The sequence below is a fragment of the Melospiza georgiana genome, chromosome 8 (assembly GCF_028018845.1).
Source record: "Melospiza georgiana isolate bMelGeo1 chromosome 8, bMelGeo1.pri, whole genome shotgun sequence".
NCBI lineage: Eukaryota > Metazoa > Chordata > Aves > Passeriformes > Passerellidae > Melospiza > Melospiza georgiana.
The window spans coordinates 23,245,181-23,271,080 of record NC_080437.1 but is presented as its reverse complement, the minus strand read 5'-3'; the positions used below and the strand labels follow the sequence as shown (position 1 = coordinate 23,271,080).

General features: G+C 57.8%; 5 protein-coding genes across 7 annotated transcripts; 2 read left to right on the top strand and 3 right to left on the bottom strand.

Annotated features, from left to right (window-relative positions):
• Positions 1–1,127: 1,127 nt before the first annotated feature.
• SLC25A28 (solute carrier family 25 member 28) lies at positions 1,128–4,918 on the bottom strand. Of its 2 annotated transcripts, XM_058029057.1 has the most exons (4): positions 4,604–4,918; positions 4,269–4,497; positions 3,466–3,522; positions 1,128–2,171 (listed from the first exon to the last, which is right to left on the bottom strand). In XM_058029057.1, exons 1-4 carry the CDS (start codon positions 4,901–4,903, stop codon positions 1,654–1,656), a joined length of 1,104 nt encoding a protein of 367 aa, XP_057885040.1. In that variant the 5' UTR covers positions 4,904–4,918; the 3' UTR covers positions 1,128–1,653. The 2 variants fall into 2 exon arrangements, with proteins under 2 accessions (XP_057885040.1, XP_057885041.1); XM_058029058.1 differs by lacking the exons at positions 4,269–4,497; positions 4,604–4,918 and adding an exon at positions 3,936–4,071 and having other exon boundaries at positions 1,133–2,171.
• Positions 4,919–5,582: 664 nt separating this feature from the next.
• Positions 5,583–10,527, top strand: ENTPD7 (ectonucleoside triphosphate diphosphohydrolase 7). The gene is made up of 12 exons (XM_058029001.1): positions 5,583–5,648; positions 5,731–5,898; positions 5,980–6,185; positions 6,262–6,412; positions 6,780–6,883; positions 6,957–7,013; positions 7,293–7,441; positions 7,517–7,683; positions 8,453–8,777; positions 8,862–8,947; positions 9,064–9,225; positions 9,358–10,527. Exons 1-12 carry the CDS (start codon positions 5,641–5,643, stop codon positions 9,584–9,586), a joined length of 1,812 nt encoding a protein of 603 aa, XP_057884984.1. The 5' UTR covers positions 5,583–5,640; the 3' UTR covers positions 9,587–10,527.
• A 636-nt stretch (positions 10,528–11,163) lies between these two features.
• On the bottom strand, positions 11,164–12,843 carry LOC131086298 (V-type proton ATPase subunit e 2). The gene is made up of 4 exons (XM_058029244.1): positions 12,702–12,843; positions 12,572–12,619; positions 12,226–12,370; positions 11,164–11,964 (listed from the first exon to the last, which is right to left on the bottom strand). Exons 1-3 carry the CDS (start codon positions 12,803–12,805, stop codon positions 12,277–12,279), a joined length of 246 nt encoding a protein of 81 aa, XP_057885227.1. The 5' UTR covers positions 12,806–12,843; the 3' UTR covers positions 11,164–11,964; positions 12,226–12,276.
• A 235-nt stretch (positions 12,844–13,078) lies between these two features.
• LOC131086302 (cytochrome c oxidase assembly protein COX15 homolog) lies at positions 13,079–18,590 on the bottom strand. Its single transcript, XM_058029250.1, has 8 exons — positions 18,355–18,590; positions 17,737–17,859; positions 17,327–17,513; positions 15,659–15,826; positions 15,067–15,148; positions 14,603–14,757; positions 13,563–13,676; positions 13,079–13,312 (listed from the first exon to the last, which is right to left on the bottom strand). The coding sequence occupies exons 1-8, from the start codon at positions 18,588–18,590 to the stop codon at positions 13,181–13,183; spliced, it is 1,197 nt and encodes a 398-aa protein (XP_057885233.1). The 3' UTR covers positions 13,079–13,180.
• A 63-nt stretch (positions 18,591–18,653) lies between these two features.
• On the top strand, positions 18,654–23,269 carry CUTC (cutC copper transporter). 2 transcript variants are annotated; one of them, XM_058028987.1, is made up of 9 exons: positions 18,654–18,725; positions 19,047–19,118; positions 19,189–19,248; positions 19,344–19,553; positions 20,683–20,718; positions 21,089–21,222; positions 21,788–21,815; positions 22,227–22,332; positions 22,846–23,269. In XM_058028987.1, the coding sequence occupies exons 1-9, from the start codon at positions 18,662–18,664 to the stop codon at positions 22,955–22,957; spliced, it is 822 nt and encodes a 273-aa protein (XP_057884970.1). In that variant the 5' UTR covers positions 18,654–18,661; the 3' UTR covers positions 22,958–23,269. The 2 variants fall into 2 exon arrangements, with proteins under 2 accessions (XP_057884970.1, XP_057884971.1); XM_058028988.1 differs by lacking the exon at positions 19,189–19,248.
• Positions 23,270–25,900: the final 2,631 nt, after the last annotated feature.

Genomic DNA, 25,900 nt, shown 5'->3' with positions numbered 1-25,900 from the left:
AGCCTCCCTCACCACCTCGAGGAACCAGGGCAAGAGAGATGTGTAAGGGAAAGGTGGATGCAGGGCTGGGCAGGGGCTTGGGCAGGGTGTCAAGCACCCAGCCCTGAAGTGCAGGAGTCCCTTCCATCAAACCGTGGTCGAGCCAAAGCCCCTGAGGGCAGCACATCCTCCTTGCTCTCCCAGCAGCTTTTCCAGCCACAGGAAATCCCCTCTGTCCTCACCACAGCCCACTCCAGCAGTCTTCTGGGCAGATCAGGCCAGCAGATCCTCTGGAGCAGCTCTGATCCGACCCAGATACCCACTGGCAGCACACGCCACAGCTGTGAATGCATTTCCTCCAGGGAATTACTTTGGGCATGCCTCCGTGGGACATGTGCCACACCTGAAAGCACTGTGAGAATTCAGGCATCACCCATGAGCACCTTGCTCAAGAAACCCAGAGATCTGCTCTGGGCAGGTCAGCACAATGAGGCAATACTTTAGTGCTCAGCTCACAGCTCCACAATTGGGTGGGACCCTAAAATAAACTGGAATCAACACAACTAACATGCTAAAAAAAAATAGTTATTCTACTAATTACCACTAGATTGGAAAAGACATTAGTACTCTGAGCAATTTTGAGATGCTCATCAAGCATCAAACCAGTCTAATTACTCAAACTTATGGGGCAAAACTCTGCCAAGCCCCAAATCTCCTATATGAGGTGCACAAAGCCTACCAGCCTCACTCAGTACCAAATTCCTGTGCTGTTCCTGACACACAACCCTTCCTGCCAACATCTCCATTTGGAGCAATTTGGAAGCATCCCAAGGACCCCCAGTGTGGGACTACTTTGCCAAGGAACATAGATCTCAGTGATGGACCATGAGCCAGGGGGGATGGGGGCACCCTCTTCCCTGCATGCTGCCAGGGTGACTGGGCCAGACAGGCCCCCTTCTCCCACCAGCACCCCCAGACTGCTCTCCCCTCCCCTGCTCTGGCATCCATCAAAAGAGCTCAGCACCAGGCACAGTCAGAAAGGCACAGTGCTGGCAGCTTGGGCCATGCTGGAGGTAAGAATGGGACATGAGGATAGAGCAGAACTGTTTTTATTGGAGGTGTCAAGAGCAGGAACAAGAACAAACCTACAGGCTCCCTCCTCAAGTGCCATCCTCCCCTCGCCCACCACCACCACCACCACCACCACGGGGCAGTCAGCATCATGTGCGTGCTACGAGACAACGGCCAAGACTTACACTGTGCTTCAGCCAAAAGCCAGACAAAGCCCCAGCACCCCGCTGCCACCCCCTCCTCAGTGACTGCGAGCTCAGCTTGGCCCTGCTGGGGCAGGGCAGCACATTCACCTTCCCTCTGAGCAGGGCTGAGTTTTGCGTGAGATGCTGTGGTTAAGGGAAGTCGGGAGCACAGCTCCACCAAAGTGCCAGGGCAGGTGACCTGGGCTGCAGCTCCCAGGGACATCTCGGAGGAGCCCAGCAGAGCGAGCTGTGCAGCCTGGGCAGGGCTGCCACAGCCACAGGCAAAAACGGCATCGCTACACCCCAAAGGGCTTCGCTGCCCCCTCTCTTCAACACAAACCAAACCAAAGGGGAGAGGGGTCAGAAGACACACCAGGAGGGGATGTGAGACGGGTCTGGAGCGGCGTTTGGCTCTGCATCACTTGCCAGCCCGACGCTCCTCCTGGCGCTTGGTGAGGATGTATTTGAAGAACTCGTACACGGACCAGGCAATCGCCGTGGAGGGCATCTGAAAGATGACTCTGGCCTGGACCCCTCTGAAGTAGGCGGGCACACCGCCCACCTGGTACACCGTCCTGAAGGCATTGGCCATGCCTGTGATGTGTCCGCTGATGTTGGAGCTCAAGGCCAGGGACTCCTGGGTGTTGAGCAGCGTTTTGCAAACGTCCAAAGGCGTCGTGGCGGCAGCAGCGACGGCCCCCGCGCAGGCCCCAGAGACCACGTGGGAGCCTGGGTTGTACTGTCTGAGGGGGTTCAGCTGCTCTTGCAGGAACTCATAGGTCATGAAGTGAATGGCTTGGAAGGGGATGTTCATGGTGAGCTGGGTGGTGTAGCTGCGGTAGAAAGCCCCGGCCCCTTCGTTGCGCCACACGGCCCGCACACAGTCCATCACGTGCTGGTAAGGCGAGTTGTACATCTGCATCCTCTGCTTCACCACTTGGGACAGGCAGCGGCAGCCAGCACCCGGGCACGGAGGGGGAGAGGAGAAACAAGGGTAAACACAAAGCCAGGCTTCCTCCAACTGCTTGGAGTTTGGTGACATTGGTCTAAGAGCTGAAGAGAGACAACTCGAACCACCGGTGCCCACGTGTCTCCAGACAGGACAGCAGCTGTTTAAATCTGCTGAGGCATCACTGCCACACACACATCACCACTCACATGCCACAGCCTCAGGGAATATCCTGATATCCCACTGCTTACAGTCCAGATCCACCCTTGCTCCCGAGCAACCAGTGTTTCCCCATCCACTGCTGCAGAGCTATCAGTCAGTCAGAAGAACCCCTTGGCATCCAGTTTCTTATTTCCCAGACAGCTCTCGATCTAGATAAGACTGTCCCTCCCTTTCCACCCCCACTGCAGCCCAGAATAACCACAGCTCATTGCAGAGCCCACTAGCCAGGAGCTGTTAGCAGCCACTCTGGGCAAGGTTCAGAGCCAAACACCCCAAATCACCCAAGAGTGGGACAGGGGAGTCCAGAGCACAGCCTGCCACTGCTCTACCCCCCCATCTCAATGTGACCATAAGGAGCTCAAAATGATGTTGTGCAGAACTACTACAGTCATGACAAGAGAAGCTGCATGACAATGGTATGGCAGCTGCCTGCTCCTCGGGGTCCCTGCCATGCAGTGGGGAGGCAGGATCTGCATGACTGGCCTTTCCTCATTGCTTCTCCTTCTCCCGCCACTTCCATGGACTCAGTAAAATTACTAACTCCCTCTAACTTTTTCATATATACCAGGCTCATCAAAATCAGCATCTTCCAGACATTTCACAAGATCTCTGTTCTCCCAACTTCTCTAGCAGTTTTTACATCTCACTTTTTTAATTCTCTTGAACACAGGCCCACGACTGCACCACCTCTTCCCTAGATCTCAATACAGCAGTGGCCAGCTTCCACACACTCAGAATGACTTTGGCAGTGCCAATCACATCTCTCTTCCCTTCTCTCCTGCTCCAGGTTACAGTCCCCAGCCAAACTCCTGGATGAAAGGCCCATGCCCCCCCTCCCAGCTCCTCCTGAACCATGCTTTGCTGTGCTCCTGAGTTAATCTCTTCTACCCACCCTGCCCACAGCAGCCAGCCACCAGGGTCCCTACCTGGAGCCACAGGCCCCCAAAGAACCCCTGCAGTCAGGCAAGAACAAGGGCACTCTCTGTGCTACAGAGGGGACCCAAGAGGCTCGGGCAGACCCTGATTCTCCCCTCCCCAGCAGGCCAGTACCATCATTACCTTCAGCAGGGTTCATGGCTGCATCGTGGAGCAACGTTGCTACACACCCGGCTGCACCTGCAAAACAAGAACTGCCACATGTGAGGGGGGGAAAGGTGAGGGACCCTGGGACTCCAGCACAGCCCCAAGTCCCTGGCAGAGGCACAGGAGGAGGCCCATGAGATCTGAAGGCAGCCTCCATCTCCCTTCCAAAAGGCAGGCTGGTCCTCAGGGGTTCCCACCCAGACTGAGATACAGGAAGAGAGGGGGAAGGTAGTGGCAGGCTGCCATGTCCCATGGGGTCACCGGGGACTCATCTGTGCCCACTCTTGGGGGGACAGGCCAATGCCACCAGCTGGCAGCCCACGGTGAGTGTCCCCACGTCCCGCTGGCACTTGCTGCACGCCTGCCAAGGGCGGAACGTGCCCTGCTCTCCCCTCAGCCCCATGCTCCCCCTACTGTGGCGGGTCCTGGAGACGGGCAACGGGCACCATGGCGAGACGGGCTCCGAAACCACATGGCGCTCCTGGGGCGAGCTCTGGCACTGCCGACCCACGGGGCCACGGCCAGTCCCAGCTTGTCTGCAGGCAGCTCCCGTCCACCAGCATCCTCCCGAGCCAGGGCCACCGACCCGCTTCAGGCCAGCTACCTGGCGGCAGCTCTGCAGGCGCGGCGCGTCCCCGTGCCCGGCACCGTGCGCTGGCTCATGGCTGGAGAGAGCACAGGGCTTTAGGACACCCGCGGCACCCCGACCCGCGCCGGGACCGCCCTACCGCCACAGCGCCGCTCCCGCCCCGCTCCCCCCGGGCTGCCGGGGCCGGTACCGTTGGCCACATGGCTATTGCCCCCCGCGTGGATAACGTCGCTCAGCGTCTTTTTTAACTTTTCGTAGCAGGCAAAGTAGAGGGCGTGCGCCGGCCCGGCGCCGGTGGCCGTGATGTTCAGGCCGCGCATGGGCCGCCAGACGCCCTCGGTGCGGGCGATGCGCCACAGGGCCTCCAGCACGTTCCGGTAGCGAGCGGCGGGCTCCGGCTGCAGGCTCTGCATCCGCGTCTGCAAGACAGGGCGGGCCCGGCCGCGCGGCTCGTCAGGCCGTGCCCGGGGCTCCCCGTGGGACGCGCCGGCCCCGTCCCTCCCCGCGCCCGCGCGCCGCCGGCACCTTGACGCAGTCGATGGGGTACATCACGCAGTGCTCCATGACGCCGGCCACGGCGCCCGCCAGCATGTGCGTGGACACGGCGGCTCCCTGCGGCAGCGCCTCGTAGTCGGGGGCGGGCGGGGAGCGCGGCTCGGGGCCCCCCGGGCCGGGACCGGGACCCGGCGCCACCTCCGTCTCCGCGCCGCTCCGCCGCGCCCGGCCCGCGCCGCCGCCCATCAGCAGCAGCAGGACGCGGCCCGACTCCGCGCCGCCCCGCGCGCCGGGGCCCGCGCCCGCCCCCGCTCCCGCCCCCAGCTCCATCGCGCCGCCGCCGCCGCCGCCGCCCCGGCCCGCGCCCGCCGCGCCCTGTGCCGGCCCGCCCCTCCCCGGCCCCCATTGGCCGCCGCCGGCCGGCGCCCGCCCCTGAAGCGCGCCCATTGGCTAGGCGAGCCGCGCGCCGCCCACGCACACCGCGCTAACTGGCCGCCGGCGCCGCGGCTCGGGCGCCGCCACTGGCCGGCCGCTTCCTCTGGCGCGTTCGGGCGCGCTGCCCATTGGCCGCCGATACTGCTTGCCCTGCCGGCCCTCGCAGCCCATTGGCTGTCTCAACTTCGCGCCCCGCCCTACCGCGCAGCGCATTGGCCGGCGCGCCCGCGACCTTTGGCCCGCTCGCCCCGCCTCTCCGGGGGACTGAAGAGTCGCCATTGGCGGGCGAGTCCGCCACTCCGGACGTCGGAGCGCGCTGTGTATTTGGGCGCCCGCGATTGGCCGGCAGCCTGCGCGCGCCGCCTCTCGGCGAAGGTCGGACGCGGGAGCAAGGGCGACGCCGGGCACCGCCCCCGCCCGCGCGAAGGGGGGCGCGTCCCGCCCAGGACGATTGGCCGTCGGGCAGCGGGGGCGTGGCTCCAGCAGGGCGGGCGCAGCCGATTGGCCGCCGCGGCGCGGGGGGCGGGGCTCCGCCGGCGGGGCGCGGCGGCGGCAGCGGCCGGTGACGTGTCCGCCGGTGCCGGCGGCGGTGCCCGCAGCGGCGATGCGCGGGCGGGCGGCAGCGGGCGCACATGGCCAGGTGAGTGCGGCCGCGCCGGGGGTTCGGCGCCGGGGCCGGGACCGGCGCGGTGCCGGTGCTCAGCAGTGGTCTCTACCCTCAGAGTCGGCGTTTTCTGCCTGTCGTGGCGCTCGGTGGGACCGTGCCCGGGGCCACGGCAGCGCCCGGCGGTGCTGGGGCTCGCTCTCCTCTTGGGGCTGCTGCTGCTGCTGGCGGCCGCCGTGCCCCGCCGCTGGGCCGCGCCGCCCCGCGCCTCCCGGCGGGACGACAGGTGAGCGGGACTGGGTGCCGGGAGCGGGGTCACGGCCGGCCGCCGGTGCTGAGGCGCCGGTGCTGAGCCGCCGTGCCGCAGGTACCTGGCGCGGGCGGAGGAGCTGACGGCCACGGACACCGAGGACTCGTCCCTTAATTACGGGGTGGTGGTGGACTGCGGGAGCAGCGGGTCCCGCGTTTTCGTTTACTTCTGGCCCCCGCACAACGGGAACCCGCACGACCTGCTGGACATCCGGCAGATGAGGGACCGCAGCAGCCGCCCCGTCGTCAAGAAAATTAAACCCGGTGCGTGCTGCCCCGCTCCGGCCCCGAGCCCCCGGCACGGACGGGGCGGGCTGGCTCACGGCGCCTTCCCCGCCAGGCATCTCGGTGACCGCGGCAGCCCCCGAGCAGGCCACGCCGTACCTGCGGCCGCTGCTGCGCTTCGCGGCCGCGCACGTCCCGCCGCGGAAGCACAAGGAGACGCCGCTGTACATCCTGTGCACGGCCGGCATGCGGCTGCTGCCCGAGCGGTGAGTGCCGCCCCGGTCAGGAGAGCCGGGGGTGCGCTGGCACCGCTCAGCCCCGGGAGGAGCAGCACAGCTGCCTCTCTTGGAGCTTGCGGGAGAATCGAGAGTCCTGCGGGGGGATTGGAGAAGGAAACGGCGCGTTGTAGGGGAGTGTGGCAAGGGATGTGGAAGGAAGGTGTGAGCATGCTGGGAGGGAGCTGAGAGGAGATGCTTTTGTCTGAGGATTTCAAACAAATAGATCTATTTTTCATCTCCAAAACATGCTGGCTGCAGCAGCAGGACTTGTGGGGTTGAACGGGGTCTGTAGTGCGGTGTGATTCCTGCTGTCTCCACCAACATCAGCATCTGTCCCTCTCCTGCACCCTCGCAGGCAGCAAGCTGCAATCCTGGAAGACTTGGTGACAAATGTGCCCCTGGAGTTTGATTTCCTTTTCTCCAAATCACACGCAGAAGTGATCTCAGGGAAGCAGGAAGGTAGGAGCAGCCACAAAGCACTGCTTGTTCCTCTTTGGTACATTGTTGTAATGACCTTTGCTGTCTTGTGAAGGTGTCTACGCGTGGATTGGCATCAACTTTGTCCTGGGACGGTTTGATCATGGGGATGGTGAGTGTGGCTGCTTGTAGAACAGCTGGGAGGGTCTAAGCAGAGCGTGCTGGACTTTGTACCAGTGCTGTAGCTAAGATCAACCTCTGGAGTAGGCAGCAGTGCCTGACTCCTGTCATAAGTGTGAAACTCTCCTAGACCTGGGAGGTGATCCTTGCAGGTGGCCCCTGGGGTCTGCCTGTGGGGGGAGCCCCTTGAGGCAGCTGTGGGGTGATGGTGGAAGGGAGAAGATGCTGCCCCAGGCCCTGCCTCTTGCTGACATGCTGCTGTGGGTTGCAGAGGAGGATGCAGTGGTCACCGTAGCACTCGGGGACCAGGGGAAGCCCCTGGTTCGGAAACGAACAGTTGGGATCCTCGACATGGGAGGCGCCTCCCTGCAGATTGCCTACGAGGTGCCCGACTCCGGGGCCATCTCCTCCCCACAGCAGGTGCGTGTCTGGTCCCGAGAGCAGCTCCTGCCTTCCCTGGACTGCTGCTGATCATGGACCCATTTGTGTCAGCAGGACGAGGCTGCTAAGAGCTTGCTGGCAGAATTCAACCTGGGCTGTGACGTGCAGCACACTGGCCACATGTACCGCGTCTACGTCAACACTTTCCTGGGCTTCGGGGGCAATTTTGCCCGGCAGCGCTATGAGGAGCACGTGCTGAACCAAACCTATGTGCACAACCGGTATTGCTGCCTCACCCAGTGGTGCCCCCACTAGAGCCTTGTGAAATGGGGTGCCGGTTCCTCCATGCTGTGCTCTCCCCCTTGGATTTGCCTCACGAGCTGCCTGTGGTGATAACAGCTCCCACAGCCACGCTGGCAGCAGCTGGTGCCTGGGCTGGCACAGAGGGCTTGGCTGCTGCTGTTCTCCGAGCCTGGCAGGCGTTATCAGTGCCACAGCTCCCTGCCTTCCTCCTTCTCTCCTTGTGACAGGCTACAGGGAGGCCCCTCCTAGTGGCTTTTGGCTCTTCCTGCTCTGACTTCCCCTCCTCCAGCACCGATTCACTCAGCACATCTTTCCATTGCATCCCCACCTCGAGCTCTCCTGTCTCCTGTCTCCTGTCTCTCCTTTCCTTCCAAGAGCACTACATGAACCTGTCGCCAGAGGTGGAGGCTTGGTGCCCAGGTACTCCTGTGCCGGGAGCAGCCCCTGCCTCCAGATCCCCAGGGGCTGTGCAGAGGCACAGATCCCCATGAGCTGGGTGGGGTGGGCTGTGCGTTGTTGCACCCTGCAGGCGCTCAGAGTGTGTAGCTGCAGGCCGGTGTGACAGATCTGGTGAGTTCAGCCTTAGCAGAAGGTGGCAGGGCAGGCACCAGCTCTGCAGGGTACAAGAGGACACAGCCTGGTCTGGTGCAGAGGGTATCTGGATGTGGGACAGGGCTAGATTAGGCTTTTGGGAGGTGGTATAGGACCCCCTGTGCAATTGCCATTTTTTCCTGCACTCTTTTCCAGCCTGCACAACCAGCAGACAGGGCTGAGCCCCAAGATGCCCTTCTTGGACCCCTGCCTGCCTGTGGGGCTGGAGGACACAGTGGTGAGGGGTGGCCAAACCCTGTACATCAGGGGACGAGGGGACTGGCAGGCCTGTGCAAAGCTGCTGCAGCCCCTCCTGGCAGGGTCCAATGGCAGCCATGTCTCCCTGGTGGAGACCTACAAAGCGCCCATCGACTTCAGCAACAGCGAGTTTTACGGCTTCTCAGAGTTCTTCTACTGCACCGAGGACGTGCTGCGCCTGGGGGGCCAGTATAGCGCCCGCACCTTCACCTCTGCTGCCCAGGTGGGTGCTGCCCCAGCCCAGGGCAGCTGGGGCTGGGAGTGAGGGCGGTTTCTGTGCTCTGAACCCCAACTTCTCCTTCCCCAGGAATACTGCAGCCAGCGATGGGAGGTGCTGACCCAGCGTTTCCGTGGTGGCCTCTACTCGGCGCACGCTGACCAGCACCGGCTGAAGTAAATGGGCTGGCTGGGAGGTGCCATGGCTGGCCCTCCTGGAGGCCTTTTGCTGGGGTAGGGCACTGCTGCAGCTGTTAGTGTGTGGCTGATTCTCCTGTGTGCTCTGTCTGCAGGTATCAGTGCTTCAAATCAGCCTGGATGTACCAAGTCCTTCACGAGGGCTTCCAGTTCCCAGTGGACTATCCCAGCCTGCGCACGGCCCAGCTGGTGTACGACCGGGAGGTGCAGTGGACCCTGGGAGCCATCCTCTACAAGACGCGATTTCTGCCGCTCAGGTACCATCAGGTGGTGCCACACAGGGAGGGTGGCTGGGGAGGAGCAGCAGTACCTGCACTGGTGAGGGCCCTGCACGGACCCTGGGGTACCCCACTGCATCTCGTGGCCAGTCCTGACGTTCCTCTCCACAGGGATCTCCGTCAGGAGAGCATCCGGCAAGCACACCCCTCCTGGCTGCGCCTCTCTTTTGTCTACAACCACTATCTGTTCTTTGCCTGCATCCTGGTCGTGGCGCTGGCCATCGTGCTCTACCTCCTGCGGCTGCGCCGCATCCACCGCCGGCAGCTGCGCTCGGCCCAGCGCACGCTGCTCTGGCTGGACAAGGTGGTGGTGCCGCTGGGCCCGGGGAGCGTGCCGTGATGCCAGAGGTGCCCAGCATCCAGTTGCACCAGCAGAACCAGGACTGGCTGACAGCCTGGGCTCCGGGAGCTCGGACTCCTCCCTAAGGACCATCTCAAAGTCTGCGCTCCATCGTCTCTGCGTCAGTACCGGAGTCCGTGGGCTGAGGCAGCTATGGACACAAGAGCTTTCCTCTCCACCTTGCCCCAGTCCTAATCTTTGCATTCCTTGCCCTCTGGCCTTTGCCTCACTACATGGTGTAGAGCAAAGTCCTCTGCCACCAGCAGGCTCAAGGCTGCAGCCCTGGCAGATCCCTCAGATAACAGGACGCTATCACTGAGGCCGCCAGCCCAGAGCTCTGGCCTGAAGTACTGAGCCACTCCATGACTCAGCCACCAGGTTGCTGTGGTTCATCACCTGGGGTGGCCTTCTGCAGGCCCTGACAACCCTGGGGCTGAGAGAGCAGCAGACACCAGCTAATTACTGCAGGAGCAAGATAAACCATTAGTTCCACCAGGCTGCTCTGCCCAGCCTGGCCCCTCTTGGAGTGTTCCTGAAGGGGTGTCCTGCTCTTTGCTATGTCTTCTCTCTGAGGACAATCCTACCCAACATCCCAGACTGAGCCCTGAGGGCTCACTGATTGATTCTTGAGGCACCACCAAAGTGGGCTGTCTCCTTTCACACATTCATTCCCTCCTGGGCACAGCTGCCCTGTGCTGTCCCAGGCACCAGTGTCAGGACCTGTGGTTCTTTCCTCCACCAGGGCGGGCTGGGCCTGCCCCTGGGAGAGCCCCCTCAGCCCAGCCCAGCTCTCAGCCCTAGGACAGGCCAGGGCTGAGCTGTGCACACAGGCACGAACCTTCCCTGGGGCTGGAGCCCCACCGGTGGTCCAATGAAGTTTGTCACTTTACTGAACTCAGCTGTTCGCATTCCTGTAGCAATAAACAAACCCCTTGAGCCATCCAGCACTGTCTCCTTTCCTGGTGAGCAGCTCCCAGCAGCGATGGCTCCTGGCTGGTGGCATGGCAGGGTGGCTGCACAGCTCTGCTGCTGCTTCCTGCTGCCACTGTGGGATGATGGAGCTCCTTTCCTGCCAGTGTTGTTCTGATTCCAGCAGGACTGAGCTCACCTGAGCTGGTAGCAGCAAGGGGAGCTCTGAACCAAACCAAACTGCTGGGATTGTTGGAAACAGCATCCTCTGCTGCCCTCTTGCTAAGAGCCCCTCCAAGATGCTGGTCTCTGCTTTTTACCTCATTCCCCACCTGACTCTTAGCTGCCTGGCAAAGAGGCTGCTGAGCTGCTCCAGCACCATGGAAATGGTCCCATCACAGCTGCAAGAGGCTGGGCAAGTACCCAGTTCTCTCTCAGTACACACAGTTCCTTCCCTGTGACCCTGGTCTCACAGCATGAGCACACAGGTGCCATCAAGGATAAAACTTTCCATGCATCATTGTGCTGCCAACCTCCTGCTCAACAGCTAAGGATCCTGGGCCTTGTTCTCATGGTGCAGGAACAGTGCTGGGAAAAGGAAAGGCATCAGAATAAGGCCAAGACTTGCTCAGCCTCAAAGCAGCAAGTGACTTAGCCTCCAGCATGACTTACTAGAAAAAGGATTTATTTCCACAACACAAGTTAAATGACACAGACAAATAAATAAATACAGATAAATTATCTGATAAATAGGGGGAAACCTGAAACACAGTGCCCTGCTTGGCTCTTCTCACAACCTGGACCCATCTTGTGGTGGAGATACCTAAACACTACTGCAGCTGCCTCACTGCTCAGGCGGGAGGCAGCCCTCTCTTCATCCCTGCCAGCAGACACCAGCACCTCCCTCTCCACACCCAGGGGGATGCTGCACGCTGCACGCTCCTCCAGGGTCAACCCTTTGTTCCTGCACCCACAGCCAGAATCTGCCTTAGCAGGGACCACCCCCACCCCAGGGCACTGCTCACTCCACAGGGATGCAATGGCTCCTGTGTTCTCATGCAGACAGAAACCAGTGGATGTGATGACCAGGGACAGGGCAACTAGTGGGGCAGCTTGGGCTACAAGCAGGGGTTTCACATGGGGGCTAGGGCTGAACACACCAAGAGGGCAGGACGAGCACTGCTGGGGCAGGATTGGCTGGCACCACACACAGATCCCTCACAGGATGGTGCCCAGTCACTGCAGCCCTGGGCCAGCTGAAGGGATCTCTCCCTGGTAGCGTGGCTGCTCCTAGGGCTGGATCAGTAGGCCCTTGTCCAGGGATGCTGCCTGCTGTGCTTGGGGGCCCAGCCATCCATTGGTCCAGGCTGCAGTGCTCCAGGTGTGCTTGGGCAGCGGGTCCAGCCTCTGTCCAGCACCTCTGGGGGCTGTTTGGTACAGGAGGGGAGAGGCTGGAACAGCTACAAGAGCTGGGGGAGGGAGAAGGGAAGAGAAGTTAGCACCAAACAGCATTCATGAGGGAGCTCCCACATATTTGAGAACTACAGTGCATGTTGTGCTCAGGCCCAGCGCACAGCCAGCAGCCCCACACTGGGACCAGCTCAGCACAGCCACAAGGCACAGAAGCCAAAGCATTTCCCCCAGCCCAGCAAGGGCTGAGCCGCAGCTCCCTCCCTAGACAAACGGAGGCAGGCACGGACATGTGCCATCCCAGCTCCCTGGCCACTCACGATGATGGATTTGGTGGGGGTCTCTGCTGAGGCGCCAGCTCCCAGCGATGCTCACTCCCAGAGGAAGCGCACGTACCAGATGGTCTCGTTCTTCAGCTGCGGCCCGAACAGGGGGTTGGCCTGGGCCAGGATGGCGATGAGCCAGCTGCAAAGGGACGCAACCCGCCGTCAGCCCCCGGCAGGACCAGGAGCGGCCGCTGCCCCGGGAGCGATGGGCCCGGGAGGGAGGCGGGCCGCAGCCCGGGGACCAGCCTCCATCCATGGAGGATGCTGGGCAGCAGCCACCGGTCTCGGTGAAGGCAGGGGAGGTGGGGAAAGGGTCCCGGGCCCGGCCCGCGGTACTCACAACAGGTAGCAGCACACGGCCGTGGTAACCAGCATCGTGATGATCACCCTGCGGAGACACCGGCGTTAGCACGGCAAGGCCCAGCTCCACAACCCCCGACCGCGGCACCCCCCGAGGAGCCCCCACTCACCCGCGGTTCGGCCCCTTGGGCACGAACCAGGGCGCGGCGATGCCCACGAGGCCCCAGAAGGCGGAGAAGAGGACAAGCGGCAGCGCGAAGCTGTGCGCCGTCATGGCCGCTCCGCACCGGACTGCGCCCGCCCACCGCCGCGCCCCGCCCACCGCCGCGCCCCGCCCACCGCCGCGCCGCGCCGCCAACCCGCGCCTCCCATTGGCCGATGCGCTCGGCCCGGCCCGGATCCGCTCGGCCCGGCCCGGCCCGGCCCGGATCCGCTCGGCCCCCGCATGGCTCCGCAGCTCGCTCCGCGTAGGAGCACCCAGGCAGACACAGGCGCTTCACAAACTCCTTTATGTTACAAAGCTCGCACTCGCACCCGCCGCCCCGGCCAGCCCGGCTGGGCGCACTCCGCCCTGCGCACCCGCGGCTCGGGGCGCGGCCGCCCCTGCGTCCGGCGGTGCCGCTCCTGGAAGGGCTCCCCCGCCGGGGCGTTACTTGGGAACTCTGCGGAGCTCGCTCATGAGCCACAGTGCCATGCTGAGCAGGGCCAGGGAGCCCGACTGGTGCGTAGCAGCCACAGGCGTAGGGACATACAGCAGCAGGGTGCTGATGCCCAGGCCCACCTGCCAAAGAGGGAGAAATGGTCAGAGCAGTTGTGGGTGCACCACGGATACCATGCCCAGCACAAAGTGTGCTGTTAGAAAGGGTCACAGCCACCCCAAATTCAGAGTGTGCATGCAATATGGTGAGGTGTGGGGTCTAGGCAGCTCCACCTCTCAGCTCTGGACTCTTGGAGCCAGCACAGATCCAAGTGGGGTCAGGTCTGCCTTGTGAATGTGCTACAAAGGAGTAGGAAAAAAATAAGGGGAGTACCTGCATGCAAGCTACAGCCAGTAAGGAAGTCACAGCCATCCTGGTCCTTCGAGGCAGTGGGATCCTCCTCGAGAAGAAGTACAGTGCTGTGACAGCCGTGATGGAGGCAATTCCCTACAGAAGGGAAGCGAAACAGCCACCCTTCAATTAAAGTTCAAGGGAAATGGGTGCAGTGATCTTTTACTGCCTTCCATGCAGTAAAACAAATTGCGTGAGCAGTATTTAACTAAAGAAATGTATTAATGGCCATGACCAAATCCTAGAGCTCCCACACCATCAAGTTAACAACCCTGAAATTTAAGTGAAGTTACAAAGACTTTTAATTTCCTCCAAATGAATGCTTTACTTTTCAACAGCTTCTCCTCATTAATTCAAGTCATTAGAGATTGTGTCTGCCCCTTCCCCAGCTGCCACCTTGACAAGTGAAGGTGGAAGCTGTCATCTGGAAAACTGATCTCACTTCCACCACTCAGCTGTAGTTCACCAGCATAATCTTGCTGTGTAGGTCACCCAAGGTGATCCAGCTTAATCTTTCTTTTTTTAGTCTTACCCACAGCTTAGTCCACAGCAGGGCTGCCAGTGGCATTTAATATCCAGATTGCTCTGCCTAGCTGGGATATACTCACAGGGCACTACTAAGCAAAACAAGTTCAAAAATGCTGCAGGAAGCATTCAATATCAGGATTTCCAAGTTTGATTTCACACCGCCTTCCCAGACATTTCAATAGCAAGGGCCACCCCACACTGTTTCCCTGATTCTCCTTTTCCATAACTTTTCATGTTATGGAAAAGGAGAATCAGAGAAACAAAGTGTGTTACTTGCGCAGGAGGAAGAGCTCCTTAAGGAAGAAGGCCACACTGAAAATAAAAAACAATGCTAAACTTCCTCTTCCTGCAGAAGCAAACTGGTAAGACGCTCTCAGGCCCTTTGGACACCCTGGAAATCACTCAAGCTGACAGAACCACAGCCCAAAGAAGACAGCTTGGCTGCAGGAGACAATCAAGAAGCAGCCCAGACATATCAGGAAGACAGCACTTACCAAGATCCTGTGATCAAACTGGACAGTTGTAGGATTCTCAAAGATATTTCTGAGCACGGGGGAGAAGGCAAGGAGATCATCTGGGATCCAGCGCTCCCCCATTTTGGGGAAGGAATTGTACACAAGTCCAGCATCCAGCCCTGCCACAAAGGCACCTGCAATCCCAGAGCAGAAACTGAGACTACCAGCGTAGACAAAGGTGTCACTCCAGGTTGCACAGCTCTCATTCAAGAGCTCAGCTTGATCCTGAATTTCGTTTAGCAAGATATAGAGAGATCACACAGCACAGGAAGGCTGGAAGGTGCCTCTCCACCTGCCCAGGAAAGACCAGTGAGGAGGTTCTTGACTGTAAGATCCCTGACAGCAGCAGTTTTCCCAGAGAATGGAAGAAAAAAAAACCCCAAACCAGCAGAGAGGAATGAATACAAACTGGTGTACAAACTGGACAGCAGAAAGAGCTTTACCTGAAAGAGCAGTCAGAAAAATGAGAGCTGTAGTGCCATGAGCATATTGTCTCAAGCGAAGGAGCTGTTTGGTTTCTGGCAACTGTAAAATAAAACAAAAAAAAAAAAAAAAAAGAAAAAGAAATAATCAAGGCATTTGCAGTGGTGTTGGCAGCAGCTAAGAAAAGCCTTCACAACATACACAGGCCAAGGGGTTGGTCTGTATTTTAGAGGGGGATTTTACAGACCACCACACAGCAGCCATGCTTCAGTGTCCCTCAAAACCACAGCTAATCAAGTCCAGCTCTGTGCAGAAACTGAAGTGGCCCCTGGACAGTTACTGGCACAAATAATTTACCCCAGCCAGGCACACCCCTGGCTGAGCTTCCACAAATTCTGAGACTCATCACTTTGACCTGAACAGCACGAGCCAAAGCAAGTGTCCCACAACCAAGCAGTTTACAGAATGGGTGTTTGTAACACTGTAAGGATTAGATCAGAGTCAGGAACAGACACTACAAGAGAGGCACCATCAGCCTTCACATCCTTTCCTTTCCTTCACATCACACCTCAGCCCTCTGAACTGCCACTGCCCTGAGACACCACTGCATACCTTGTGTTGTGGCAGCAGCAGAGTCAGCCCTGTCCACAGGCTGGCAGAGTACAGGAGCAGTGCCGAGCCCAGGTGTGCTGCCAGGCGGTACTGACTGACGCGGGGGATGTCGTATGAGTCTGGCTTCTCTTCCAGCCCACTCTTCACCATGTACCATCCCAGCAGCCCCTAACAAAACAGGAGAGGGCTCAGGCCCAGACAGGACAGCAGCAGCTACTAAAATGGGATGAACATTAGGGGCAAAGCAACTTGTTTCCTCTACTTTCAACTAGCTACCAGCACTGACACACTGTCATGGTGTCATTGACACCAAGCTATCATGAATCCCACTGTCTTAGTTATGCTGAATCAGAAGATATCAAACTGACAGAGGGCAGGTTTAGATTAGATATTGGCAAAAAATTCTGTGCTGTGAGGTGTCACCACATTTCTCTTCACAGAGAAATGCAAGGCACAATTTTTCCCAGGAATATTTCTGGGTTTCACATTCTCTGAACCTCGGAGAAAGGAAAAACAATTCTTATCTCATTTGCTGTGCCTGTGTTTGTGCAAAATTAGAATGCAATATGGAGATTGTTTACCCAAAGTGATGGTGTTTTATTTCCTTGCCCTATCAGGGACAAGAGTGTGTGTGTGTGTCAGGACTGTCACTGACAGTCACAAGATTCTGGGCAGTGTGTGCAGTTGGGTGCTTGGCAGGTTCAGTTTAGATGTAACGTAATATAATGTAATAGAGTATAGAATAATATAGTATAATAAAGTAATTAATTAGCCTTCTGATATCAATGGAGTCCTCCTCATCATCAATCCTCCTCCTCCTCTCCTTCGTTGGGGGCAAAAATATTCACTATAGTGAGGGTGGTGGGCACTGGGACAGGTTTCCCAGAGAAGTTGTGGATGCCCCATCCCTGGTCAGGTTGGATGGAGTTCTGAGCAAACTGGTCCACTAAAAGATACCTCTGGTTCAGGGGCTAAAATTGGATGATCTTTAGGGTCATTCAGTGATACTCAGAGGAGGGCTAAAACTGGATGATCTGTAAGGTCATTCAGTGATATTCAGAGGGGGGTGTCACCCTGATTTTTTAAGATTTTCTAAGCCTTCTGATGTTTACATTCTTGTAGCAAACTTTCTCACACACTTTCTGTAAATAACTTATTGTTTTGCATTCTTTTATGGAGGAGGAGAAATTTGATGGACCGTTGATGTTCAGTGTCATTGGAGAAGTGGCACTTTCACCCTCCAATCCACTGTCACTTTTGGAAAACTATAAATGTTGGGGTCAGAAAATAAACTTCCCTTTTTTACTTCACCTTGAGAGCAATGGTGTGTGTGCTTGTGTTGTTTTGTGTCCTATAGAGACAGGGGGGCTAAAATTGGATGATCTTTAGGGTCATTCAGTGACATTCAGAGGGGGGCTAAAACAGGATGATCTTTAGGGTCACTCAGTGATATTCAGAGACAGGGGGCTAAAACAGGATGATCTTTAGGGTCACTCAGTGATATTCAGAGACAGGGGGCTAAAACAGGATGATCTTTAGGGTCACTCAGTGACATTCAGAGGGGACTAAAACGGGATGATCTTTAGGGTCACTCAGTGACATTCAGAGAGGGCTAAACCAGACCATCTGTGGGGTCACTCAGTGGCCTCAGAGGCTGTCAGGGCTCACCTGGAAGCAGACGAGCGCACAGAGTGCCACCACGCGGCCCTTGAGGGGCGGGCTGAGGCAGCCGCGGCGCCAGAAGTAGGCGGCGGGCAGCAGGTAGGCCAGGCCCACGGCGCGGCCCCACATGCGGTGAGAGTACTCCATGTACCAGATGAACTTGAACTCTGGCAGCGTCATGTCGTGGTTCAGGCTGTTAAGGGACAATAAAGCAACTGTTTCACAGCCCCCCACTGAACTTTGCACGGCATGGGATGGCCTTCCCCAGACAACAGCAGAGGAGCCACCACCAGGAGGCTTTGTGCGCCTTCCCTGTGACTTCAGGAGACATTTCCCTCCTTACCATGGGTGCATGGGTGGCTCGGTCGCGGGAGGGATGCTCTCAGCCCACCCTCCTTCCAGTTTTGCACACTCACATTTTAAACTCTGGGAACTGCTGGTACTTCTGGAACTCGGCCTCCCACTCCTGCTGCGTTCGGGGGGGTTTCATCTCCTTCACCAGGTGCCAGTCCACCATAGACAGGCCTGATTCTGTCAGCCTGGGAGCAGAGACACCAACAGGCACAGCTCACTCCCTGCAGCCAGCAGATCTATGGAACTGCAGCGAGAGCTGTGGGCTGCACAGTGACCCAGGAGCTGGGACTTCGATGTCAGGATACTCTGCGGTTATATGGTAACCCTTAAAACCCTTGTTCAGACAATCCTTAAACCCACAGCTAGGAACAGGATAGAGATCAGAGGGTCTGTGAATGACCACACCTAAAATGACGATAAACGTGCAAGAGTTGCCCCGCAGTGGCACCCACAGAGCACGAACAGTGTCCGCGGTACTCCCAGCCCTATCCCAGCACGGCCCCTTGCAGCCAAGAAGGGCAGGCACGGCAGGAGCCCTCACAGGCTCTCCTGGGGCGGCTCTCGGTGTGCGGACAGCCGCAGAGGGTCACGGCGGCACGGACCGGAGGGCACACACGGGCGGCTGCCTCCAGGGCCCCGCTGTGCGGCCCTGCCGGCAGGGCTGGGGGTGCGGCGCTCACCTGGTGACGCCGCCCAGCACCACGGCACCGGCCACGGCGCCGCTGCAGACCAGCAGCCATCGCCCCACGGCGGGCGGCGGCGCGGCGGGCTGGGGCGCCTGTTGCAGCAGGCGGCGCGGGAGGCAGAGCGGCGGGGGCAGGCGGCCGTGTGTCGGCGCTGCCGGTGCCGGTGCGGGTGCCGGTGCGGGCCCCCCCCGCAGCAGCCGCCGGGCCCCGCCGCGCGCCGCTCGCAGCATCCCGAGCCACGCCGGAAGTGTCGCCGCCGGAAGCGCGGGACCAGCACTTCCGGGCCCGCCCGGGCGTCGCCATGACGATCTCGCGGCGCGTGACCGGCAGCGCAGAGCAGCGACCCCCGCGCGCCGCCAGCGCAGGTGCTGAGGGCGCGTGCGGAACGGGGGCGGGGCCCGCACGGCGGCGGGGGCGGGGCCGAGGCGCCCGAGGGGCGGGGCTCGCGCGCGCCGCGCGCCGGCGTGGGCGCGCCCGGCTCGCTTCCCGCGCCTCCGCCCGCCCGCGCGCCCGCCCTCGCGCCAACGGGCGGCGCGGGCCCGGGCGGCGAGGGGGCGGGCCCGGAAGCGCGGGCGGGGGTGGGCGGGGCCTGAGGCGGAAGCGGGGCGGGCCCGCGGCGGGGCCGGCGCGGCCCGGGCGGGCGCCATGGGGCGGTCCGGGATGACCGCGCCGCTGCCGCCCCGCAGGCATGGACGATGGGTTCCTCATGGAGGTGTGCGTGGACTCGGTGGAGTCCGCCGTCAACGCGGAGCGCGGAGGTAAGGCCCGGGGGGCTCGCGGGAGGGAGCGGCGGCGCGGCGGGGCCGGTTCTGACGCGCCTCTCCGCAGGTGCCGGGCGGATCGAGCTGTGCGCGGGCCTCGTGGAAGGAGGGACCACCCCGAGCATGGGTGAGCCGCGGCCACCCCGGGCCGCCTTCCCCGCCGGTCTCCCTGCGCTGGGCTCCCGCCCGGCCGGTGCTGAGCCGCCCTCGTCCCGCCGGCAGGGCTGCTGCAGGTGGTGAAGCAGTGCGTGCGGGTCCCGGTGTTCGTCATGATCCGGCCCCGCGGCGGGGATTTCCTCTACTCGGACCGGGAGGTGGAGGTGATGAAGGCCGACATCCGCCTGGCCAAGCTGCACGGCGCTGACGGACTCGTGTTCGGGGCCCTCACCGAGGACGGGCGCATCGACACCGAGCTCTGCACGGCGCTGCTGGGTGAGGGCGAGCTCTGCCGGGCGAGCTCTGCGCCTGGCGGGGCTGTGGTGCTGCTCCGGGCTTGGGTCTGTGCGTCCTGTCTGCGGTGTTGCCGTCTCTTTCCACCGCGGTCGGTTTTGTGTCCTGCCTTACCTCTGAGACATTCAATACTTTAGAAACTTTGCGGGCCGAGGGCCACAGCCCCAAGCCATTGACACACACTTTGAGGCCGCCTGGGACAGAATAGCAAAGTGTAGGAAGGCTTAGGTGATCTACTTTGACCTGTTGAATTTTCTCTCTCGTTTTCTTTGTCCTTTGTTCTTTTCCTTATGTCCTTGCTGCAGGTGTCTAGGACAGGTATCTCCTGGACTTTGGCCTTGTGTGTAGCTGGCAATTCATCTTCATTTTTCTCTATTAACACAAACAGGGAGAAAAGATTGCAAGAGAGAGGTGTGAACACATGAAAAGCTGCAGTGGGAGACGGTTAGCCCAGACCACAAGCATGCAGAAGGAGATTCTGTTTCTGGCTGCATGTTTTTGGGGAGCTACAGCCAAAGCTAAAGAGGGCTAGGCCTTTCCCTGATGGTGTGGTACTAAGGCTCTCATACAAAGGGGAATGTGCTATAAGGAGTGCAGCAAAGGAAAAGGGTCTTGCCAGGACTGAGCCGGGAGCAGCTGGATATCTTTTTGTAGAAATAAATAAACTTTGCTCAGTAAGTAGAGGACCCCGGGTGAAGCTTGCTGTGGTCTGAGAACAGAAATTGTAGGTAGTGAAAGAAATCACAAAAAATCAGCTCCACTCCTTCCAAAGAGCAATGGTCCTTGCCTTTCCCCAGGTAGCTGATAGAACTTCCCTGCTTCCTTCCTGCTGAGAAACACATCTGTGGTGGGAATGAAGGTTCTGCATGTCTGAGACAGGATGGGGGATTTTGGTGTTGCCCATAAAACCAAAGGTTTGTTGCTTTCTCAAAGGGCAGAAGAACTCTTCCCCACAAGGAATCCTGGATGAGCAGCATTGTTGCCAGCAAGAATGGGGGCTCTCTGAGCTCCCCACGAACGGCTTGGGAAGCCTTGGCCCTCCTGTGTGTTTGTGTTTCTAGCACAAGGGGCTCTGTTCCAGCCCTCACTGACCACTTGTGCTCTTTTGCAGCCGTGTGCCGTCCCCTGCCCGTCACGTTCCACCGCGGTGAGTGGGCAGGGTGCTGTCCCTGTGTGTGTCCCACTGCTGGGGGAGGGAGGGCCTGGCAGGGAGCTGAGCTTGATCTTTTGGGTTGTTCTCTGGAGAGGGAGAGCTCTGCAGGCTGTGCTATTCCCCACAAGAGAAAAGGTCTGGGGGCTCAGGTTTGGGAGCTGAGGTCTCATTGCCCTGTGAGAGAGGAGGTGTCTGAGGAGCTGGGTATGCCCTGGCACTGCTGCAAGGGGAGTGTTACAGTCAGGAACTGAACCCAGGGTGTGAGCAGGATCCTTCCTATCTCTGCCTTTGGGGAGCTGGCTGAGGGACAGGGCTTGAGCACAATGACCTGGGCGATTTCTGAGCTGCTGTTCTGGTCCCTCAGCCTTTGACATGGTCCATGACCCTCTGGTGGCACTGGAGACCCTGATTTCCCTGGGCTTTGAGAGGGTGCTGACGAGTGGCTGTGACAGCTCAGCACTGGAAGGATTGTCCTTGATTAAGAGGCTTGCAGAACAGGTGAGTGCTTGCTGTGCTCTGCTGGGTTACCGTGGCTGCTCCCTGGCACTGCCTGCAGGCAGCTGCTTTATGGTATCCCTCATTTCTGGAAGGGAATCCTCTCAAGGACTGCTTGCCTTCCCTCTCTTGCTTGGCTTTTATCTCTTTCCCCAAGTCCATTTAGGCTGGGCCCCAAAGTCTCCCACAGCAAAAACTGGTTGGGTTCTTGCTTGCAGATTTGGGGAGGGTGGTGGGAGTTGGTTTAAACAGCAGAGTGAGGTCCCTGCTGAGTGTCTCACTGCTCCTTTTAGGAAAGTGCAACAGGTGAGGTAGCAAGGTGGGATGGAGAGGTAGGAGAGAATGGTGCCAGATTGTCTTAGAGGTAACTGCAAGTTCTTTTCCACTTTTCATTTTAAAACATGAATAGTACAAAAAAGATGGGTAAGAGCACATAAACTGTAGACCATGGTGACATCCATGAGCTTATGGAAAGTGCTGCATGTGAGGTTTCTTTGCTGCGTCACAAACGCATGTGTGGATGTGGTCCTCAGTAATATCCCTGACATGTATTTTACTCTTCTTTCAGGCAAAGGGCAGAATTGTGGTGATGCCAGGTAATGTTTGTCATCTGTACCAGGTCCTGCAATCCTTAGCCTTTCCCTGCTAGCCTCCTTGCCCTGGATTCCTTGCCCTGGAATCCACTTCCTGATTTGGCTTTCTGAGCCAGCTGCCCAGGAGGAGCAGCTCCTGTCCTGGAGTGAGTAAAGGCCATGCAGCCTGTTGGGGAGGTCACAGCCCTGCTCTATTGCTCCCTGCAGGGTTTGGGGACAGCTCTGGATCTGTGGGAGGGCATAGCCAAGGCTTCTCCCGTCCCTTTTCACTTGCCCGTGTCTCTGTTGTCCCAAGGGCTGTTTTTCCCCTTCAGTGTATGTGGCTCCTGTCCCTTAGTGGTGAGGTCCCGGGGTGGTGGCGAGTCTGGAACAGTGTCACTGCTCGGTGTGTGACATCGGGCTTGTTCCCACCAGGAGGTGGCATCACGGAGCGCAACCTGCAGAGGATTCTGGAAGGCTCCACTGCTTCCGAGTTTCACTGCTCTGCTCGCTCAGCTCGGGACTCAGGGATGAAGTTCAGGTAACTGATTATTTGTCTTTATTTTCACAGAACTCTGTGAGGGAAAGGCTAAGGAATGTGAGCATGGGTTTGTAGAACTGGCATTTATTTCAAACAGCTTCCTGAGTGCTAGTTGTGCTTTTCTGTTTGGGGTCATGGTGCCTGATACTCTGCAGTGTATGGATCCAGCAGTGCTCCTCACGTGGACGTGAGTTCCATGCAGAACCAGATCCTTGGGGCATTTCTCTTGCTACTGCCACCCTAGGAGTTCTGAGGGCACTTGGGAAGGTGGGTTGTGGTTTAGTTGCCTTAGACTTTTAACATAAACATGTAGGATTTGGCAAGCCAGTGGGATGTGCCTCTGAAAAATGAGTGAGGAATGGGCTATATTCTATTACTGTTCCAACTTAGGTTTGGGTGGCACCATCTTTGACCAGTGCTGAAGCTAGGGGAAATCTGGGGGTGTTTTTCTTGGTGGATGTTACTCCTCTGTGTCCCCAGCAGGTCGCCACTAATCACTGGTTTTCCTGACAGAAACCCGAACGTTGCCATGGGAGCGTCCTTCTCTGCCCCCGAGTACTCCATAAAGGTGGCAGACGTGGCCAAAGTGAGGACCCTGAACGCCATTGCCAAGAACATTCTCTAGTGGAGGGCCAAGAGCACAGAGACTCCAGGGTGTGCCCTGGCACACGGACTGATGGGCACTGCTTCCCTCCTCAGGCTGCAGAGGATGTGCACTAGGTGATGGAGCCTGACACCTCTTCCCTTGCCTTCCCCTCAAGTCCCTGGCCTGGAAACTTATGTTGGCCATTTTAAATAAAAGGACTCATTCCCAGATGTTGCAGCAGCAGCAGCTGTTGGGCAGCATTTGAGAGGAAGGGAGGTGAGCAAGTAGGGGGACTGAATTGTATAGCACTGCATGTGATTGTCAAATAAACACTGCAGCTGCCCCCCTCTTGCTGTGCTTTTCTAGAGTTTGTTTGTGTGTTCAGGTAAGACTGTGATCCAGGTTGCACAGGCTGAATTAGGACCCTGCTGTGCCAGAGAACACAGTCACATGCAGAAGCCAGGGTGGGAAACACCGTGGCCACAGCTGGGAAACAAGGCCAGCTGTGGTCAGCCAGCCCATGGGTGGGAATTAGCAATGCAGCAGGTGTAAGTGGTGAGAAGCACCTGGCTGATGGGGTGAGGAAGCTGTGAGACATCCTGGGCTGCGGCTCCTCAGTGCCTGAGGTGGGGTTGGTGTATGAGATTGGGAGGACAAGCTGCTTTTTCTAAGGGAGTTTCCAGGTCCTTGTCCCAACATAAAGCATAAACTGCTTGTTTTCCAGACAGTGTTTGGGGAGTGTGCCTGTTGGATCATTGCTGCCTAGTCAGGATTGAAGCCTCAGACTCAGCTAGTCTGTAAAATACCCAGTGAAAGATTTAAATGGTATCAGAGGGTGCATTAGAAGTGTAGAGTCCTAGAAGTAAAGCACCTTTATCCATGCTGCCTGCTCTTCTGTAAAAGATCACAAAGCTGAAGAGAATCCCTCTGACAGCCAAGGTAGTGGACCTCAGGACACAAAAGCTGGGTACAGATTTCCCATCTTGGCAATAGCCTGTGAGAATATGGAAAAATGTGATAACCTGTCAAGGTGGCAGCACCTTTGTCACCTTAAATACAATCACATTATTGAAAATCTATCATCAAGACTACATATTTTCAGTTTAAAGGGTGCATCCACTTTTTCACATGAATCCATCAGAGGTATTGGTGTCTCCAAAAATACCTTGGGAACTGAAGTTCCTAACAGAGGAGCTGGGAAGGGAGTGACTGCATAGTGCTGGTGTCAGAGCCTGCTTCAGCACTGACAGATGTGCAGGCTGTGGGAAGAATCCAAATTTATGATTATGGTCAATAGAGAGTTCATGAGAGTTGGTAAGAGTTCATGACTTGCGTTTGAGATTTTATGAGTCATGGTCGTGATTATGATAGCAGTAGCTCTGTTAAGATTGGGCTACCAGTATCCTAATCATGATAATTAGGGTGAGAATATTCTGCTGACCAAGCTGCCTCATGTTTTTGAACATGGGGTAAGAGCACGATGAGGCAGAGAAACTCTTCAGAGAAGATATGAGCAGTGAGGGCTGGAGCAATTTGGCTGATGGCCTGGCAGAGACCTCTGGATCAGACCCTGTGTGAGACAGGCATGAATCAATACCTAGATTTGAAAAGCTGTAACATGCTGTATAACAGATGGATAAAGAGAGGGGAGCACAGGGAGACGATGGTATTGCCTGCCAAAGAGGTGCCACTTGGATTACCTTGGTCCCAGTGAATGTTTTCTGGGTATTTTAGTGGAGGAAGGTTTATGGAAGGAGCTGAAGGACAGTAAAGCTCTGTGGGTTTTTAGGAGGAGCATGCCCCAGCTGTGAGGGTAGAGAAAGTGGGTTCTGCTTGCTTTGAACATCAGAAGAGTGGAATCCTGTGCTGAGGGCAACACTTCAACTCTGAGTGAGAGACCAAAGTCATGGTGGGGATGAGATGTGACCTGTACTAAAAACAGATAAGCAGTGGGATGGAGCATTATGTAGGGAGGTGTCATAAACAAGTGTGCCCCTTGGCAGCAGTGCTCCAAGTGGTTTTGAGCAAGGCCAGAGGACACCTGTGCCAGTGCCAGAAAGAAGAATCACATCAGCAGTCTAGATGAAGAAGGGCTGAGTGACTGCTCCATTCACTTCTTACTCATTGCATCAGTTTACAGCTCTCATGAGCAGTGTATTGGTTCTGGCCTGGAGGATGTAGCACGAGGGATAGTTTTATTTACAAAAACATGTGGATTTAATCAGAGAAATTGCTAATAATTAACCACTGAGTTGGACATTGAGCCTTTCTTTGGTATTGATGGTTCCTGAGGAATTACTCATTGTGTCACCCTTGACTTCTGAGTTATCTTGTAACTCCGTGTACAATGAGACAGCACAATAATTGCAGTCACCCCACTGTCCTCTTTTATCTGCTTAAGAGTGCACATGATAAAGCAAATCCAATTCTAGCCTTAGTAGCACTGTCCCCATGTGTTCCTGTCACACCTAGGCCTTCCTAAGCAACAAGGGTTCGGTGGCAATCAGTCTCCTTGGGTGTCATCCTCTTTCTGTCTCAGATGTTGGGGGTTACCTTAGCATGAGGATTCCAAGTCTCTTTGGGGTTTTGTGGTCAGCCAACTGCCGTAACACACAGACAACATGGAAATGTGAGAAAGAAAGAAGCAAAAGAAGGAATTTGGAAAATCTTCAGGCTCTACAGAATGGAAATTAGTAAAAGGAATCTGGATCCTGAAGGCTCAGAAAGACCAGTGCAGCATGTGGTGAGCTCAGCTGGACACTGCAGATTCCCAGGCCAGGGGCACTGCTGGTGTCCCAGGCCCCCCTTGCCAGGTGGCACCAGCCACTGTGGGACCAGCCTTTGCGGGACTTTCTGTTGGCATTCAGCAGGCTTCTCACCAGAGAGGTCTGTTGCATCAAAGTAATGTCTTTAGCAGGTCCAGACAAGTTTTTGTCTGTTGGTGTGCACGGATCAAGGCTGTGGTTTCTGAGCAATGGCTGT